The sequence below is a fragment of the Choloepus didactylus genome, chromosome 10 (assembly GCF_015220235.1).
Source record: "Choloepus didactylus isolate mChoDid1 chromosome 10, mChoDid1.pri, whole genome shotgun sequence".
NCBI classification, from domain to species: Eukaryota; Metazoa; Chordata; class Mammalia; order Pilosa; family Megalonychidae; genus Choloepus; species Choloepus didactylus.
Genome location: NC_051316.1, coordinates 46,065,374 through 46,086,071, shown reverse-complemented (window position 1 = coordinate 46,086,071; position 20,698 = coordinate 46,065,374). Strand labels below are relative to the sequence as shown.

Here is a 20,698-nt window from a genome sequence, read left to right as displayed (position 1 = left end):
CTTTGATGGACATTTGGGCTGTTTCCATCTCTTGGCAATTGTGAATAATGCTGCAATAAACATCGGTTTACAAATGTCTGTTTGTGTCTTAAGTTTCAGTTCCTCTGAGTATATACCTAGCAATGGAATAGCTGGGTCATACAGCAAATCTATATTTAGCTTCCTGAGGAACCTCCATACTGTCTTCCAGAGTGGTTGCACCATTCTGCACTCCCACCAACAATGGATAAGTGTGCCTCTTTCTCCACATCCTCTCCAGCACTTGTCATTTTCTGTTTTTTGGATAATGGCCATTCTGGTAGGTGTGAGATGATATCTCATTGTGGTTTTGATTTGTATTTCCTTAATAGCCAGTGAAGTTGAGCATTTTTTCATATGTTTTTGAGCCATTTGTATTTCCTCTTCAGAAAAATGTCTGCTCATGTCCTTTGCCCATTTTTTAATTGGATTGTTTGTCTTTCTGTTATTGAGATGCAGGATTCCTTTATATATTCGGGATATTAAACCCTTACCTGATATGTGGTTTCCAAATATCATCTCCCATTGTGTAGGTTGCCTTTTTACTTTTCTGACAAAGTCCTTTGATGTACAAAAGTGTTTAACTTTGAGGAGATCCCATTTGTCTGTTGGTTCTTTGGTTGCTCGCGCCTTGGGTGTGAGGTCTAAGAAACCACCTCCTATCACAAGATCTTTAAGATATTGCCCTACATTTTCTTCTAAGAGTTTTATGGTCTTTGTGCTAATGTTTAGGTCTTTGATCCACTTTGAGTTAATTTTGGTATAATGTGTGAGATGGACATCCTCTTTCATTCTTTTGGAAATGGATATCCAGTTCTCCAAACACCATTTATTGAACAAGCTGCTCCTTCCCAGTTGCTTCAGCTTCACTGCCTTATCAAAGATCAGTTGTCCATAGATGCGAGGGTCTACTTCTGAACATGCAATTCAATTCCATTGATCAGTATATCTGTCCTTATGCCAGTACCATGCTGGCACTGAGCTGGTATAACCTGCTAGAAGTATCCCTGGTTCATGCTAACGAACTTCCAGTCACACAGTCTAATAAAAGGTAAGGATTTAAGTAAATTATGGTACATCAATTTAACTGAATAAAATGTAGTTATTTAAAGATATGTTATGGAAGAATAGTTAATGGCATGGGAAGATGTTCATCATATAAAGTGGGAAAGAGGGAATTAAATAACAGTCTCTATATAGTACAATATGTGCCATATCATCCTATTTTTTCGAAGGAAAACAGAGTATACCATACTTACACACAAGGAAAAATGTCAAAATATACACCCAAACCTTAAGTACTTAGCCCTGGGTAAACGAATTTATGAGCAATTTTTCCCTTTGTGTATGCTTGTTTTTCTGGGTTTCCTTAAAATGTCTGCATTTAAAGTGTATTGCTTTTGTAATTAGAAGCAAGTCAATAGCATTTTCCTTTTTAAGGAATAGTGTTAGAGCATTACAGGCAGCTATTTAGAGAAGGACTCGTGTGTGCCTTCATTTGTAGGTTCATCACAAGTTGAGGGGCTCATTTTTAACTTTCAATTTCAGAAATACAATTTCATTAGTTGACCCAAGACCTGATTACAGTACACACATGAATAAGACTGGTTCTCTGCTTTCTACTCCAATTACTACCATCTATATATTTTTCCATTAATACAGATTCCCCCAAACGTAGTTACTCCTTCAAAGAATTTGACTTTTTTAAGGCTTTTGAAACAGTGTACCAAAATTTCTGTTCAAAGGGGGATGTCAGAATTGTGCTTTCCTGAGCAGTATTTCATTATTACTGCCTGCCATTGGAACATTTTAGAATTATTCTTCTTTTTCTTAATTTGCTTTTTTTTAAATATCTTATAACCATGACAAATTCACATGGTTTTTATTTATTGTTTTTGTTGTTGTTGTTGTTGTTGTTATACCTTTCACGAGTCATAACCATTGTGTGTGAGAAAGAAGCAGGATCCTGGGAAATGAGCATTTATCCCAGAGTCAGGAATTTGGGTTCCACTGCAATAGTTTTCTAAATGGCTTCCCTGCTTTCACGATTGAACCCCTTCATGCAGCAGAGTCATTTTAAAACTTTAATCAGATCATGTCCCTCTCCTGCTTAAACCCACTCAATGGCTTCTTACTGCTTTTAAAATAAAATTTAAACTCTGCCACGGTGGACAAGGGTCTGCTATGCAAACTTGTTCACTACCCTGCAGACAAAATGGCCTTCCCTTTGTTCTTCAAACATCCCAGGGTGTTCCCACCCCAGGGCTTTTGTCCTTGTTGGCCCTTTGCCTTTTGCCAGATCTTCACACACTTGGCTCCTTCACCTCCTTGAAGGTTTAGTTCAAACATCACTTCCTCTGGCAGCCTTCCGGGCCTCCCCCCATCACATTCATTCTGTTTTAGTTTCTTCATAGCACCTATCACCATCAGAAATTACCCTGATCCTTTGTTGATTCACTCATTTTTTTTTTTACACTAGTACCTAAGTTCTGAGGACGCGACTCTTTCTTTTACTGCTGTAGTCGAAGCTTCTGGTAGATAAAACAGTGCCCTGTATCTTTAACGAGGGTTAACCAGGTAAATGTGAGCAGGTTAAAGTGTAATTATCCTCTCAATGAACGCAGCCCATTTCAGGTGGGGAGAAAATCTTAGGGAGTGAGGGGGCGGAGAGTCAATGAGTCAGCGCAGAGTACTCTTTTCACAAGCGCAGGAGTCCTAACACGACGCTTTAAGAGAAGCACACGGGGTCATTTGAAAGAGTTTTATTTTTATTTTTTGTGTGGCGGGGTCCTGACTTGAAGCGAAGAAAAAGGAAACCAAGAAGAGAGAACGCCAAAGACGAGCATGCTCCGGCGCACTCGAGCAGGCATCCGGAAGCAGTCCAGCAAGTCCAACAGAACATCACCGGCCTTGGCGCCTCGGGTGCCACTCGCAACCGCTTCCTTCTATCCCCTCCCACCGCATGCAACTGGGGGTCTGGAAGCGAATCCGGTTTCTCGGACCGCTGAGATGGCTTTCAAAATACTAAAACCGAAAAGCAGGTACAGAGAAGAGTCCCGCCACAAAACTTTCGCAGCCCAGGCCTCCCCCGGCGACGCGGGCCAGGTGACGCCGCCCGGCCGGAACTGCGCAGGCGCCGGGAGGGCTCGCGGGCGGTGTTGCGCGCCGGGCAGTTCGCGCGGGAGCCGGGAGCCCGAGCGCTAGGTCTGCAGGTCGGTGGGAACGTAACTGCTGCGGGGCGGAGAGGAAGCCAGGATGGCGACACCGAGCAGGACGATGGCGACCCCAACTCCCCTAGCCTCCAAGAGAGTTCTTCCGGGAGCCCCTTCGTGGGAGGTCCCGAGCAAGAGAAGGAGTTCGGCCCCGCCGCTACCACTGCTGCTGCCGTCGTCCGGGTCTTTCGTGGAAGGCTCTATCGTCCGCATCGCGATGGAGAATTTCCTGTGAGTGGCAGAGAGGCCGCGCCGCAGCCAAGGAGGAGAGCTGGCGTGCGGGCAGGCCCGGGACGGAACCTGCATGTTTGTGTGTGTGCCAGCTGGTGCGGGGAGAGTCTGTTTGTTTGGGTTGTGGGTCTGGCAGTGAATTTGTGCTGAGGGTCCTGGGTTGACGATTTGTTTATATATAGGCCGTGGAAATTGACGTGTGTGTTGGGTCGGTATGTGGGTGTTTTATTTTTAATCCTTCCGCTAACGTTTTTCGAAGGCGTCATATGTCAGGCAGTCAACGTATTGAGGACTAGGTTTTTGACTGCTGAGAGTTACGGTCTATATGGGGCATGACCTATAAATCACAAAACTATGGGCCTGTGGAAAACTGTGGAACTCAGAGAAGACAACAGTTAAATCCGAGTGGCAGTGATGCTGTGGCAGATTCTTAAAGAGTAGGCATTGGCCAAGTGAACAGACAGGAGTAGAAAGATGGTAAAGGTTGTTCCAAAGAGGGGGTTGGTCTGCAAAAAACCTTACCCAACAACCTTAACAGTTGTTGGGTCTCCCAGCAGACTTTTAACCCCTTCAAATCCATCTTTCATTCCTGGTTCCTTTTCTCTCCGTTTAGTCAGTTAATAATCGTTTTAAAATTTAGTCGTTATGTTTTCCAAAAAAAAAAAAAAAAAAAAATCGTGTATCTGTCTAGTACTTTGCAATTTATTTGCTCAGGTCTCAATTATTATTATTATTTTTTTTTTTTTTAGATTTTTTTTATCTTCATTTTATTGAGATATATTCACATACCACGCAGTCATACAAAACAAATCGTACTTTCGATTGTTTACAGTACATTACATAGTTGTACATTCATCACCTAAATCAATCCCTAACACCTTCATTAGCACACACACAAAAATAACAAGAATAATAATTAGAGTGAAAAAGAGCAATTGAAGTAAAAAAGAACACTGGGTACCATTGTCTGTTTGTTTCCTTCCCCTATTTTTCTACTCATCCATCCATAAACTAGACAAAGTGGAGTGTGGTCCTTATGGCTTTCCCAATCCCATTGTCACCCCTCATAAGCTACATTTTTATACAACTGTCTTCGAGATTCATGGGTTCTGGGTTGTAGTTTGATAGTTTCAGGTATCCACCACCAGCTACCCCAATTCTTTGGAACCTAAAAAGGGTTGTCTAAAGTGTGCGTAAGAGTGCCCACCAGAGTGACCTCCCGGCTCCTTTTGGAATCTCTCTGCCACTGAAGCTTATTTCATTTCCTTTCACATCCCCCTTTTGGTCAAGAAGATGTTCTCCGTCCCACGATGCCAGGTCTACATTCCTCCCCGGGAGTCATATTCCACGTTGCCAGGGAGATTCACTCCCCTGGGTGTCTGATCCCACGTAGCGGGGAGGGCAGTGATTTCACCTTTCAAGTTGGCTTAGCCAGAGAGAGAGGGCCACATCTGAGCAACAAAGAGGCATTCGGGAGGAGGCTCTTAGGCACAACCATAGGGAGGCCTAGCCTCTCCTTTGCAGCAACCGTCTTCCCAAGGGTAAAACTTATGGAAGAGGGCTCAACCCATCAAACCACCAGTCCCCTAGGTCTGTGGTCATGTTAGCAACCATGGAGGTGGGATAGGCGAATACCCCTGCATTCTCCACAGGCTCCTCAAGGCGGCACTACATCTTTTTTTTTCCCTTGTTTTTCTTTTTTTTTTTTTTAACTTTCCCTTCTTTTTTAAATCAACTGTATGAAAAAAAAGTTAAAAAGAAAACAAATATACAATAAAAGAACATTTCAAAGAGACCATAACAAGGGAGTAAGAAAAAGACAACTAACCTAAGATAACTGCTTAACTTCCAACATGTTCCGACTTTACCCCAAGAAAGTTACATAATATGGCAACATTTCTGTGAACTTGTTCCTACTATATCCATCAGAAATTAACAGACCATAGTCATTCCTGGGCATCCCCAGAACGTTAAATAGCTTATCTGTTCTCCTTGGATTATTGTTCCCCCTTCCTTAATTGCTCTCTATTGTTAGTTCCCCTACATTCTACATTATAAACCATTTGTTTTACATTTTTCAAAGTTCACATTAGTGGTAGCATATAATATTTCTCTTTTTGTGCCTGGCTTATTTCGCTCAGCATTATGTCTTCAAGGTTCATCCATGTTGTCATATGTTTCACGAGATCGTTCCTTCTTACTGCCGCGTAGTATTCCATCGTGTGTATATACCACATTTTATTTATCCACTCATCTGTTGAAGGACATTTGGGTTGTTTCCATCTCTTGGCAATTGTGAATTATGCTGCTATGAACATTGGCTTGCAGATATCTGTTCGTGTCACTGCTTTCCGACCTTCCGGGTATATACCGAGAAGTGCAATCGCTGGATCGAATGGTAACTCTGTATCTAGTTTTCTAAGGAACTGCCAGACTGACTTCCAGAGTGGCTGAACCATTATACAGTCCCACCAACAATGAATAAGAGTTACAATTTCTCCACATCCCCTCCAGCATTTGTAGTTTCCTGTTTGTTTAATGGCAGCCATTCTAACCGGTATTAGATGGTATCTCATTGTGGTCTTAATTTGCATCTCTCTAATAGCTAGTGAAGCTGAACATTTTTTCATGTGTTTCTTGGCCATTTGTATTTCCTCTTCAGAGAACTGTCTTTTCATATCTTTTGCCCATTTTATAATTGGGCTGTCTGTGCTATTGTCATTGAGTTGTAGGATTTCTTTATATATGCAAGATATCAGTCTTTTGTCAGATACATGGTTTCCAAAAATTTTTTCCCATTGAGTTGGCTGCGTCTTTACCTTTTTGAGAAATTCCTTTGAGGTGCAGAAACTTCTAAGCTTGAGGAGTTCCCATTTATCTATTTTCTCTTTTGTTGCTTGTGCTTTGGGTGTAAAGTCTAGGAAGTGGCCGCCTAATACAAGGTCTTGAAGATGTTTTCCTACATTACCTTCTAGGAGTTTTGTGGTACTTTCTTTTATATTGAGATCTTTGGTCCATTTTGAGTTAATTTTTGTGTAGGGGGTGAGGTAGGGGTCCTCTTTCATTCTTTTGGATATGGATATCCAACTCTCCCAGCCCCATTTGTTGAAAAGACCATTATGACTCAGTTCAGTGACTTTGGGGGCCTTATCAAAGATCAGTCGGCCATAGATCTGAGGGTCTATCTCTGAATTCTCAATTCGATTCCATTGATCTATATGTCTGTCTTTGTGCCAGTACCATGCTGTTTTGGCAACTGTGGCTTTATAATAAGCTTCAAAGTCAGGGAGTGTAAGTCCTCCCACTTCGTTTTTCTTTTTTAGAGTGTCTTTAGCAATTCGAGGCATCTTCCCTTTCCAAATAAATTTGATAACTAGCTTTTCCAAGTCAGCAAAGTAGGTTGTTGGAATTTTGATTGGGATTGCATTGAATCTGTAGATGAGTTTGGGTAGAATTGACATCTTAATGACATTTACTCTTCCTATCCATGAACATGGAATATTTTTCCATCTTTTAAGGTCCCCTTCTATTTCTTTTAGTAGAGTTATGTAGTTCTCTTTTTATAGGTCTTTTACATGTTTGGTTAAGTTTATTCCTAGGTACTTGATTTTTTTAGTTGCTATTGAAAATGGTATCTTTTTCTTGAGTGTCTCTTCAGTTTGTTCATTTCTAGCATATAGAAACATTACTGACTTATGTGCATTAATCTTGTATCCCGCTACTTTGCTAAATTTGTTGATTAGCTCTAGTAGCTGTATCGTCGATTTCTCAGGGTTTTCTAGATATAAGATCATATCATCTGCAAACAATGACAGTTTTACTTCTTCTTTTCCAATTTGGATGCCTTTTATTTCTTTGTCTTGCCGGATTGCCCTGGCTAGCACTTCCAGCACAATGTTGAATAACAGTGGTGACAGCGGGCATCCTTGTCTTGTTCCTGATCTTAGAGGGAAGGCTTTCAGTCTCTCACCATTGAGTACTATGCTGGCTGTGGGTTTTTCATATATGCTCTTTATCATGTTGAGGAAGTTTCCTTCAATTCCTACCTTTTGAAGTGTTTTTATCAAAAAGGGATGTTGGATTTTGTCAAATACTTTTTCAGCATATATTGAGATGATCAATTGATTTTTCCCTTTTGACTTGTTAATGTGTTGTAATACATTGATTGATTTTCTTGTGTTGAACCATCCTTGCATGCCTGGAATGAACCCCACTTGGTCATGGTGTATGATTTTTTTAATGTGTCTTTGGATTCGATTTGCAAGTATTTTGTTGAGGATTTTTGCATCTATATTCATTAGGGAGATTGGCCGGTAGTTTTCCTTTTTTGTAGCATCTTTGCCTGGTTTTGGTATTAGATTGATGTTAGCTTCATAAAATGAGTTAGGTAATGTTCCATTTTCTTCAATGTTTTGAAAGAGTTTGAGTAAGATTGGTGTCAGTTCTTTCTGGAAAGTTTGGTAGAATTCCCCTGTGAAGCCATCTGGCCCTGGGCATTTATTTGTGGGAAGATTTTTGATGACTGATTGGATCTCTTTGCTTGTGATGGGTTGGTTGAGGTCTTCTATTTCCTCTGTGGTCAGTCTAGGTTGTTCATATGTTTCCAGGAAATTGTCCATTTCTTCTACATTATCCAGTTTGTTGCCATACAGTTGTTCATAATATCCTCTTATAATTTTTTTAATTTCTTCAGTATCTGCAGTTATGTCACCTTTTTCATTCATTATTTTGTTTATATGGGTCTTCTCTCTTTTTGATTTTGTCAGTCTAGCTAGGGGCTTGTCAATCTTGTTGATCTTCTCAAAGAACCAACTTTTGGTGATATTTATCCTCTCTATTGTTTTTTTGTTCTCTATGTCATTTATTTCTGCTTTAATCCTTGTTATTTCTTTTCTTGTACTTGGTTTAGGATTGGTTTCCTGTTCATTTTCTAGCTTCTTCCATTGATCCATTAGTTCTTTGATTTTGGCTCTTTCTTCCTTTTTAATATATGCGTTTAGTGCTATAAATTTCCCCCTTAGCACTGCTTTTGCTGCATCCCATAGGTTTTGGTATGTTGTGTTCTCATTTTCATTCGTCTCTATATATTTAGCAATTTCTCTTGCTATTTCTTCTTTAACCCACTGATTGTTTAGGAGTGTGTTGTTTAACCTCCAGGTATTTGTGAATTTTCTAAGTCTCTGATGGTTATTGACTTCTAATTGTATTCCATTGTGGTCAGAGAATGTGCTTTGAATAATTTCAATCTTTTTAAATTTATTGAGGCTTGTTTTATGTCCCAGCATATGATCTATTCTGGAGAAAGTTCCATGAGCACTAGAAAAGTATGTGTATCCTGGTGATTTGGGATGTAATGTCCTGTATATGTCTGTTAAATCTAATTCATTTATCAGATTGTTTAGGTTTTCAATTTCCTTATTGGTCTTCTGTCTGGTTGATCTATGTATAGGAGAGAGTGATGTGTTGAAGTCTCCCACAATTATTGTGGAAACATCGATTGCTTCCTTTAGTTTTGCCAGTGTTTCTCTCATGTATTTTGTGGCACCTTGGATGGGTGCATAGACATTTACGATTGTTATTTCTTCTTGCTGAATTGCCCCTTTTATTAGTACGTAGTGGCCTTCTTTGTCTCTCAAAACATCCCTGCATTTGAAGTCTATTTTATCTGAGATTAATATTGCTACACCTGCTTTCTTTTGGCTGTAGCTTGCATGAAATATTTTTTTCCATCCTTTCACTTTCAGTTTCTTTGTGTCCCTGTGTCTAAGATGAGTCTCTTGTATGCAACATATTGATGGTTCATTTTTTTTGATCCATTCTGGAATCTATATCTTTTAATTGGGGAGTTTAATCCATTTACATTCAATGTTATAACCGTGAAGGCATTTCTTGAATCAGCCATCTTATCCTTTGGTTTATGTTTGTCATATTTTTCCCCTCTGTCTATTAATATCCTTTATTGTACCCATACCGAATCTCTTTCGTACTGAACCTTTCTCCAAGTCTCTCTGTCCTTTCTTTGTTTCTCTGTCTGTAGGGCTCCCTTTAGTATCTGCAGTAGGGCAGGTCTCTTGTTAGCAAATTCTCTCAGCATTTGTTTGTCTGTGAAAAATTTAAGCTCTCCCTCAAATTTGAAGGAGAGCTTTGCTGGATAAAGTATTCTTGGCTGAAAATTTTTCTCACTCAGAATTTTAAATATATCGTGCCACTGCCTTCTTGCCTCCATGGTGGCTGCTGAGTAGTCACTACTTAGTCTTATGCTGTTTCCTTTGTATGTGGTGAATTGGTTTTCTCTTGCTGCTTTCAGAACTTGCTCCTTCTCTTCTGTGTTTGACAGTGTGATCAGTATATGTCTCGGAGTGGGTTTATTTGGATTTTTTCTATTTGGAGTTTGCTGAGCATTTATGATTTGTGTATTTATGTTGTTTAGAAGATTTGGGAAGTTTTCCCCAACAATTTCTTTGAATACTCTTCCTAGACCTTTACCCTTTTTTCCCCTTCTGGGACACCAATGAGTCTTATATTCGGACGTTTCATATTATCTATCATGTCCCTGAGGTCCGTTTCGATTTTTTCAATTTTTTTCCCCATTCTTTCTTTTATGCTTTCATTTTCCGTTCTGTCATCTTCCAGTCACTGATTCGTTGTTCAGCTTCCTCTAGTCTTGTACTATGAGTGTCCAGAATCTTTTTAATTTGGTCAACAGTTTCTTTAATTTCCATAAGATCATCCATTTTTTTATTTAGTCTTGCAGTGTCTTCTTTATGCTCTTCTAGGGTCTTTTTGATATCCTTTGTGTCCCGTACTATGGTCTCATTGTTCATCTTTAGTTCTTTGAGTAGCTGCTCTAGGTGCTGTGTCTCTTCTGATCTTTTGATTTGGGTGCTTGGGCTTGGGTTATCCATATCGTCTGGTTTTTTCATATGCTTTATAATTTTCTGTTGTTTTTGGCCTCGTGGCATTTGCTGAACTTGATAGGGTTCTTTTAGGATTTGTAGACCAATTGAAGTCCTTATCTCTAATTTATCAGATCTACAGCTTCGTGGAGTACACTTTCTCTAACTAACCAGCAGGTGGCGTCCACGAGCCACCTGTTCTCCACAAGCCAGTTCTCCCCTGCTTAGCCTTTGTGGTGAGTGGGGGAGTGAGTCTTGTGAGGTCCAGTTGGTGTACCAAGCTTGCATGTGTAGTTGGTGTTGCCTGCCCTGTATATGGGGCGTGTTTCTGGGCGGTCATGGAGGGGGGGTGGCCCTAACAATCAAATCTCCCTGGTGATCCTAGAGTTTTAAAGCTGCTGCAATAGTCTAATCCTTCAGTTCAGTCCTGCCACAGTTTGTCTCTGCCAGTGACCCACAAGTCCTTGGTATTGGCGTATGGCTCCTGAGACTTGCAAGTGGGCCCCTCTTCCAGGCTGTGCACCCCGGGTCCTCTGTTGAGGGATGACTGTGCTATGTCACAGGTGAGTGCCGTCCCCCCAGGGCAGTTCTGGGCTGCTGGGCTGTGTAGGGAGGCTCCCAGTCTGCTCAAATGATGGTTGAATGGGGCTTTGTTAATTCACACTGCTCCACCTTCCCAACTCTGGAACAATCAGCTGAGGTTGCAGGGAAGGCTAATGTCCACGCCCAGTTTTGTGGTGTGTGCCTGTTATTTGAAGCACTTCCGTCACACTGGGTTGTCTGGGGCATCTCTGGGCTTTGGGGCTGGCGATGGGCAGGAGTGTTTCCTGTCCACCAGGATGATGGCTGTGAGCGGACACCCCCCTTTTCTTGGGAAGTTGTGGTGTTTAGTGAATTTTCTCAGCCACTGGATTATTGCCTTTTGTCTCAGAGCTCTCTTAGTTCTGCTCTTGACTTGACCTGCCCAAATTGCAAGTCTTTGAAGCTTTCTGTATTGGGCTTCTTAGAGTAATTGTTTTAGAAAAAGAAAAAAGGATTAAAAAAAGAAAAAAAAAAGGGCCCTCCTCAGAGATCTAATGGGTTATTGAAATGCTAAGAGACAAAGCAACCAGGGCCATTAAGGAAAGGTCCACAGGGCAGAGAGATCAGCTTTTCTTTGGGATTTGCATATGCGCCTCAGGGCCTGAGCTCTGCCCTTCCCCTTTCTATGTTCACCAGAACTCCAAAAATCCTCCGCTTTTATTTTGGAGTTTTTTGTGTTGTTTTTTTTCTATGCCTGTCTCCTCTCTGCTGGGCTGGCTGCTCTCAGATTCTCTGGTGTCTGGTCTCAGTCTATCTATGGTTGGAGTTTGGATCAGTAGAATGAGTTTCCGATAAGGGCTGCCACTGCAGTTCTCCCTTCTCCTTCCCGGAGCTGACAGCCCCTCCTCCCACGGGACTGAGCCTGGCAGGGAGGGGTGTGGGTCCCCTGGCCACAAAAACTTACAGATTTCGCTGATCTCAGGAGTTCCACGTTTTCATGAGTGTTGTATGAAGTATGCCCAAAGTCATATTGCTCTGTGGGGTCCAGTCCACGCAGTTCTTGGCTTTCTACCTACTTTCCTGGAGGAGTAACTAAAACATACAGCTCACCAGTCCGCCATCTTGCCCCGCCTCTCAATTATTATTTTTATTTTAAGTTTTCACAAAGCAGAGTGGGGGAAAGATAATTGTAATAACAATACCACCATTTTTCAAGGACCTACCATGTGCCAGGTACAGAATTAGGTGTTTTATTTATACAGTGCTGTTTTATTCTCCCCGGGTAACAACTCTTTACATGATCTCCATTGGTGGGATAAGCTCAGAAAGGTTAATTTGAGTTGCTGTTTGATTCCAGATCAGAAAAGATAATTAATATAATCAAAGTAGATACTAAAATAATGTATACTTCAGGATGCCATAGGGGCACAAGGGAAGAAGTGGTTAATTTGCCCATAAAAGCATGAAAGGCTGTGTGAAGTTAATTATGAAAATCTTGAAAGATGAGAGGCTTTTATTCCTAAAACAAAGAAGGGAAGAGCATTGCAGGCAGAAGGAACTGCGTTAAATACTTTGGTATATTTAGGAAGCTTCAGGTGCTTAAGTGTAACTGGAACATAGGATGTGAGTGAATTTGTAAACAGAGGTGATACTGAAGAGGTAGGCAACCACTGAGAACCTATATGTTTACTATGCCAAGGAATTCCAACTTCATCCTGTAGCCAAGCAGGGTGAGATTTAAGCAGGAAATGACATTATTTGTTACTCTGGAAGCAGTATAGGGTATAATATAGAAAGTGTACAAGATTATAGGCAAGGAAATTTTTGCAGTATGAAAGCAAGAGATGATCATGGTTTGAACAGAGGAGTAGCAGCAGGGAGTAGGAGTGGAAAGAAAAGAAATTTGACAGGATCTGGCTACAGATTAATTGTGAAGCATGGGGGGAAGTGAGGAGTGCAGCATATTTCCCAAGTCTTTGACTTGGTTAATTGGTCAGATAGTGCTGCTGTTTAGAAGAGGGAGCAGTTTGGAGAGAATAATAACAAATGCCTTTTGGATCTTGTGACTTGAAGCTTCCTGCAGGCCATCTAAGATGTTCCATAGCAATTATTTGTAAGGGTCTGGAGCTTAGAGGAAAGGTGTTGTTCCAGTTTGCTAATGCTTTGCCATTTGCAAAACACCAGAGATGGATTGGATTTTATAAAGGGAGTTTATTTGGTTATACAGTTACAGTCTTAAGGCCATAAAGTATCCAAGGTAAGGCAAGGGCAGTAGGGTACCTTCTCTGGAGAAAGGCCACTGGCACCCGGAAAACCTGTTAGCTGGGAAGGCACGTGGCTGGCGTCTGCTTACTCCCAGGTTGTGTTTCAAAATGGTGTTCTCCAAAATGTCTCTCTATCAGCCTCTTGGGGCAAACTCTTGACTAGTACTTCCAAAGCATCAGCAAAACTCTGCTATCAATGGGTGTCTTCAAAATGTCTCTAAGTTGCAGCAGCAAGCTCCTTCTGTCTGAGCTCTTATGTAGGGCTCTAGTAAACTAATCAAGGCCCACGATGAATGGGTGGGGCCATGCCTCCATGGAAATGATCTAATCAGAGTTTTCCATGGAAACAACCTAATCCAAAGTTTCCAACTGAATCATCACTCATGTCTTCCCCCACAAGATTGCATCAAAGAACATGGCTTTTTTGGCGGGACATAATATATACAAACCAGTAAAGTTGTGAACGGGTAAGAGATTTGGGACTCATGCATATAGGTGATTGTTGAAGTTAAGAGAATGATTTAGATTGCCCACAAGAAAAGAAGAGAAATAGACGGTTGGGTCCAGGGTCCAGGGGAAATGCCATCATTTAAGGGTGAGCACAAGGAGAACTCACAGACTGAGGAGGAACTAACTGTTCAGGGAAGTAAGAGGAGAATGTGGGGGGATGGGATGAATATTATCACAGGAGCCAAGGAAAAAGAATGTTTCAGAACTAAGTATTGCATAGAAAACAGTTAACAGGACTGAAGAAAAAGGCCACCAGATAACAGCAATTAGTAAATCTATGGCTTTTTCTGAAGTGGTAGGGGCAGAAAACTTGGTGAGCCATGGGAGAATAAGTGAGGGCTTAAGAAGTAAAACTTGGATGTGAAGAGGAGAAAGAAAACAAGGTAGATAGAAAGTAGAGCCACTTGATGTTTTGTTTGTTTATTCTGATGAGAAGACTTTGAGTTTTAGGAAGGAAATAGGAGGCGAAGCCTTAGAGAAGGGAAATGGCCTCGAAGAGAGTAGAGTCAGGGAAGGCTTCCTATGAGTGAATCAAGTGGAGGGAGAGATTTCTAGACAGAAAGAATAGCTTGGACAAAGACTTGGAGAAAGGAGGAAGCAGAAGGTAGTCAGGAAACTCAAGTAAATTACAGCTAGAATTTAGAGGTCTGAGCAGAGGACAGGAGGAGGAGATAGAAAGTAGAGAAAGATAAAGCTAGGGTTAAATTGTTAAGAGTTCTTTTCCATCCATCCTTCCTTTTATCCTCCCTTCCTCCCTCCCTCCCTTCAAGTGGCATCACATTTGCATTTTAAAAAATGCAGTTGGAAGATGGCGGCATAGAGAGGAGTGGAAGCTAGGTAGTCCCCTTGGAACAACGAAAAAAACCAGAAACAACTAGTAAATAATCCGGAATAACTGCGGGGGGACAAACGAGACCATCCACTCATCATACACTAACCTGAATTGGGAGGAATGCCCGAGATCACAGCATAAAATCTGTGAGTAAAACCTGCAGATCCAAGTCATGAGACCCCTCCCCCATAGCCCAAGCTGCAAAGCCTGTGGTGCCAGAGAGAAGCTCTCTCGCAGCAAGCGAATATTGCTCAGCTGAGCTCCAGCTGGGGTTTTAAGTAGCGAGTGTGAACTGCTCACTACAGGTACGAATCCCCAAAAAGCAGGCAGAGGCTTTGGGTGACGACTGACCTTGGAGAGCTGGAGGGTCGCCTCAGACTAGGTCTGAAGGGGACTATCTGTTTCTTTTTCGGCTCAGTGGAGAAAGCCTCCACCCGTTTCCAGTTCCCAGTGCTGTGACCCAGAGGAGGGTGAAGATAGCACAAGCAGAGAGAGACCATTAAAAAGCTAATGACCTCCCTCTAGGTGGTCTATCTTCTCTAAGAGGAAAGGGGTGGGGACCTTTCCACTCAGAACCAGACCACAGAGCCTGGGGGAACACAGCCACACCTCCTCACACCAGTCAAGAATTACAGGCTGACAGGCGCCACCTGCTGGGCAGAAAAGCACAGTGACCTGAGGCATCACAGGATGTACCAGTTTTCTAAGACACACCCTCAGGGGAACCAGATACTGAATATTTCTTTCCTCTGGGACTTGAGCCTGTTCTGGTCTGGGAAAACCTGATTGGGGTAACCAAGGAAACCATGCCTAGACAACAGAAAATTACAACCTACACTTAGAAAAATGAAATTATGGCCCAGTCAGAGGAACAAACTTACACTTCAGCTGTGTTACGGGAATTGAAAGAACTAATAAGTCAATTCAGAAAGTTTAGGGACGATATGGTGAAAGAGCTGAACCATGTAACGAAAACACAAGACGTACATAAGGTAGAAATTGAAACTTCGAAAAACCAACTGGGAGAAACTATGGAAATGAAAGGCACAACACGAGATGAAAAACACAATGGAAACATGCAACAGCAGATCTCAAGAGGCAGAAGAAAACACTCAGGAACTGGAGAACAAGGCATCTGAAATCCTACACACAAAAGAACAGATAGAGAAAAGAATGGAAAAATACGAGCAACATCTCTGGGAACTTAGAGACAAAATGAAAAGCAAGAACTTATGTGTGATTGGTGTCCAAGGAGAAGAGAAGGGAAAAGGGGCAGAAGCAATAATAGAGGAAATAATCAATGAAAATTTCCCATCTCTTATGAAAGACATGAAATTACAAATCCAAGAAGTGCAGTGTACCCCAAACAGAATGGATCTGAATAGCCTTACACCAAGACACTTAATAATCACATTATCAAACGTCGAAGATAAAAAGAGAATCCTGAAAGCAGCAAGAGAAAAGTGATCCATCACATACAAAGGAAGCTTGATAAGACTGTTTGCAGATTTCTCATTAGAAACCATGGAGGCAAGAAGGAAGTGGGTTGGTATATTTAAGATACTGAAAGAGAACAACCACCAACCAAGAATCCTGTATCCGGCAAAACTATCTTTCAGATATGAGGGAGAGCTTAAAATATTTTCTGACAAACAGACAATGACAGAGTTTGTGAACAAGATACCTGCTCTACAGGAAACACTGAAGGAAACACTGCAGACAGAAAGGAAAAGACAGAAGTGAGAGGTTTGGAAAACAATTTTGGGAGATAGTAGCATAGCAACGTAAGTACACTGAACAAAGATGACTGTGAATGTGGTTGAAAGAGGAAGGCTGAGACTGTGTGAGACACCAGAACAAAAGATGAAAGATAAAGACTGGGACAGTGTAACTCAGGGAAACCTAGGATGCTCAAGGAGTGCAATAAAAGGTACAAATATGTTTTTACATGAGGTAGAACAAATGAATGTCAACATTGCAAGGTATTAAAAAGAGGGTGGGATTGGGGGGGAAAGAAAATCAATGCAAACTAGAGGCTAGAATTAACAGAAGCACTGTATTATGTTTCCTTTAATGTAACAAAGGCAATATACCATAGCTAAATGCATATGGGGGGTGGGGAAGAGGGGAAAGGTATGGGACTCCTGGCATTGGTGATGTTGTCTGACTATTTATTCTACTTGAGGTTAGTGCTATCTTTCCTTTTGTTGCTTTCTAGCTATCAAGTTCTCTTTTTTTATTTGCTTGTTTTTCTCTCTTTTTTCTTTTTATTTTGCCTCTCTGCCTTCTTTGACTCTTCCTCTGTCTTTGTGGAAGAAATGGAGATATCCTTATATAGTGAGTGATGATGGTGCTCAATACATAAATACGTGACTATATGGGGAACCAATGATTGTTTACTTAGGATGGAATATATGGTGTGTGAAGAAAACCGTCTCAAAAGAAGTGGGTTGATGAAGAAACCTTGAGGGCAGTATATTGAGTGAAATAAGACAGACACATAAAGGCAAATATTGCAGTCTCACTGATATGAACTAATTATAATATGTAAACTCATAAGAATGAAATGTAAGTTACCAAGATATAAATATGAGGCTAAAGAATGGGGAGCAGTTGCTTATTATGAGTAGAATGTTCAACAAGGGTGAACTTTAATGTTTGGAAATGGACAGGGGTGATGGTAGAATGTTATGAGAATAACAGTGCTGAAAGTTGTGTTAATGTGGTGGAAAGGGTATGTTCAGAGTCATGCATGTCAACAGAAGGAAAGTTGGAGGTTAAAGATGGGAATGTATAAAATAGTGCATCTTGTGGACAATGTCCATGATTAACTGTACAAATATTAGAAATCTCTCTCATGAACTAGAACAAATGTATATAACGAGAAGTTAACAATAGAGAGGCATATAGGGAAAAAATATATACCTATTGCAAACTATATACTACAGTTAGTATTTTAACATTTTTTCATCAACAGTAACAAATGTACTATATCAAAATTATGAATCAGTAATGGAGGGAGGCATGGTTAGGGGTATGGGAGGATCTGAGTTTCCTTTTTTTTTCTTTATTTCTTTTCTGGAGTAGTGAAAATGTTCTAAAAATTGAAAAAAAATTAATTTTGTTGATGGATGCACAGCTGTATGGTGGTGCCATGGGCAATTGATTGTACACTTTGGATCTTTGGATAGTTGTATGGTATCTGAAAAATCTAAATTAAAAAAAAATAATAATTGTTTAAATTGTGGTAAAGAAATTAGGAATGAGAGGAGTTAGGGAGTACTAAAGAAGGCTTTTGCCATGATTCATGTAAAAGGAGATGGGGACCAGGGTAGTGGCAACAGGGATGGAGAAGTAGATGAATTCAAGAGCTCTTTAAGAGGACCACCAAACATGACTTTGTGATTGATTGAATGATTGAGAGTGGGTTGGGTTATGAGTAGAGTTGAAGGAGATGGAAGAATCAAAGACAGTGCAAAACTAATGCCTAGGTTTCTGATTTGGGCAATGAGATGACTCATGTTGCCATTCCCTGAGATGGCAAGTATAGTGTTGGATGGGAAAAATGGTGAGTTAAGTTTTGAGCTTGTTATGATGGATGTAACTGTTGTCACATGTACAAATAGAGCAGCAATGGAGTGACTAATTGCATAAATAGTCAAATGGGGTGATTTTCAGCATGTAGATGGTAGCTGAAGCCATGGGGAATATGTGAGCTATCAGACAAAGTATATAGCAGGTTAAGTATTTATTCCATAGGAATTAATTAACAGCTGCTTAAACTTAGCTGAGACCCTCTAGAAATGGGACATTTTATGAGGGTTCCAATTCAGGATATTCAAGGACAAATTAGAAGAATGTCAGAGTCAAAATTTGCTTTACATTTTGCCATAGTTGTCATGGCAACTAATGAGGATTAGATGCTAACTGTTGTAGGTAGGTAGGATGCTGGACAACATGCAGCTTTCTGGCATGAGGAAATATTACAGAAGTGCTTGGTGATACATTCTTGTTTCCTCCTGTAGGAATAGGATTTATTTGTACATGGACTAACAACAGATCCTTCGGAGAATCTTTTGATACTTCTTTTTAAATAAAATTGAGAGTAAAATAAATGTATCTTCAACTTTCTAATTAGAATAAAATTAATATGGTTGGATTGTTCCAAATATTAAAATTAGGAAGTTGCCATTAATAATTTAATTTGAAAGAAATGTAAATGTAAAATCCACAGATTAAGATAAGCTATGGCTTCTGTAACATAAATTTTGTGTTAAAATTATTTTGTTTGTACAGTAACCTTGATAAATTAGCCTATGAATTGTAGTTATTAAAGAAGTATAAAATTATATTGAACTTTGCTTTATTCAACACTTATTTTGAAAAAGGTATGTAAATTCTTATTTTTCCACTGATTTTTAAAAAATTTTATGTATACATTATTGCTTTTTCATTTCTTCCACTGATAGATTTTTCCCTCTAGTTTATTAGGAACGTATAACATTAAGTTTTTAAGGTTAGTTGATTTTTTTAAAGGAATCTGAGGAAGCCTGCAAATAATGATAATATAAAGCAAAAGAAGTGTTTTTGTAAAGAAAATATTCTTCTCTTATCTCTGTTTAGTAATTTCTCTTCTTTATAATTCAGGACATACGATGTCTGTGAAGTATCTCCTGGACCCCACTTGAATATGATTATTGGAGCTAATGGAACAGGGAAGTCCAGCATTGTGTGTGCCATTTGCCTTGGATTAGCAGGCAAACCTTCTTTCATGGGACGGGCAGATAAGGTAGGTTAACATAACTATTTATATTTTTTTTTAATTCAAAGCCATCATTTGCTTTTAGTAACAAATCAATTTTTGCATCTCATTTCTTTGGGTATAGTAAATATGCAATGTTTGAATATAAGGAATGAAGTTAATAGGTAGAGAAACTGGGAAGAGGTTTCCATTTCTTCAGGTATTTTGGACTTTTGCTTAGACAATAAGTACCTCATACCTAAAGTGCTATAAATAGTGTAAAATATGTCTTTTAAAATGCATTGCTAAAACTGTCCTTCAAATATGAGGGAGAGTTTAAAATATTCTCTGACAAACAGACAATGAGAGAGTTTGTGAACAAGATACCTGCTCTATAAGAAATACTAAAAGGAGCACTACAGACAGATGGGAAAAGACAGGAGTGAGAGGTTTGGAACACGGTTTTGGGTGATGGTAGCACAGCAATGTAAGTACACTGAACAAAGATGACTGTGAGTATGGTTGAAAGAGGAAGGTTAGGAGCATGTGGGACACCAGAAGGAAAGAGGAAAGATAAAGACTGGGACTGTATAACTCATTGAAACTTAGAGTGCTTAACAATTGTGATAAAATGTACAAATATGTTTTTACATGAGGGAGAACAAATGAATGCCAGCCTTGCAAGGTGTTAAAAATGGGGCGGTATTGGGGAAAAAATACAATCTGTGCAACCTAGAAACTATAGTCAACAGAAACATTCTATTATGCTTCCTTTAATGTAACAAACGCAATATACCAAAGCTAAAAACCTGTAAGAAGGGGACATAAGGAAGGAGTATAGGACTCTTGGCATTGGTGATGTTGTCTGACTCTTTTATTCTACTTTAATTCTGTCTTTCCTTTTGTTGCTTTTTAGCTGTCATGTTTTTTTTCTTTCTCTTTTTCTTTTTCTTCTTTTTCTTTTTCTTTTGTCTTTCTACCTTTGATTCTTCTTCCTCCTTTGTGGAAGAAATGGAGATATCCTTATATAGATAGTGGTGATGGTGGTGAATGCACAAATAAGATTATACAGGGACAGGGAACCATCGATTGTTTACTTAGGATGGAGTGTATGGTGTGTGAACAAAACCGTCTTAAAAAAAAAAACAGGTTGATGAAGAAACCTTGAGGGCACCACATTGGGTGAAATAAGTCAGAAACAAAAGGACAAATATTGTATGGTCTCACTGGTATGAACTAATTATAATATGTAAACTCGTAGACATGAAATATAGGTTACCAGAATTTAGAATGAGGCTAAAGAATGGGGAGCAGTTGCTGATTATGAGCAGAATGTTTAACTAGGTTGAACTTAAGAGTTTGGAAATGGATAGAGCTGACGGTAGCATGTTATTGTGAGAATAACTAACAGTGCTGAATGGTGTGTAAATATGGTGGGAAGGGGAAGCTTAGAGTCATGTATGTCACCAGAA

At 40.1% G+C, this 20,698-nt stretch overlaps 1 protein-coding gene across 2 annotated transcripts in view; it reads left to right on the top strand.

The window, feature by feature from the left end:
- The first annotated feature begins 2,822 nt into the window (after positions 1 to 2,822).
- SMC5 (structural maintenance of chromosomes 5) overlaps positions 2,823 to 20,698 on the top strand; it is a 177,178-nt gene continuing 159,302 nt past the window's right edge. For both annotated transcript variants that reach the window (XM_037796904.1, XM_037796903.1), the window contains exons 1-2: positions 2,823 to 3,461; positions 19,133 to 19,274. In XM_037796904.1, coding sequence (XP_037652832.1) covers positions 3,274 to 3,461; positions 19,133 to 19,274 — 330 coding nt within the window. In that variant the 5' untranslated portion in view covers positions 2,823 to 3,273. The remainder of the gene's footprint in view (positions 3,462 to 19,132; positions 19,275 to 20,698) is intronic.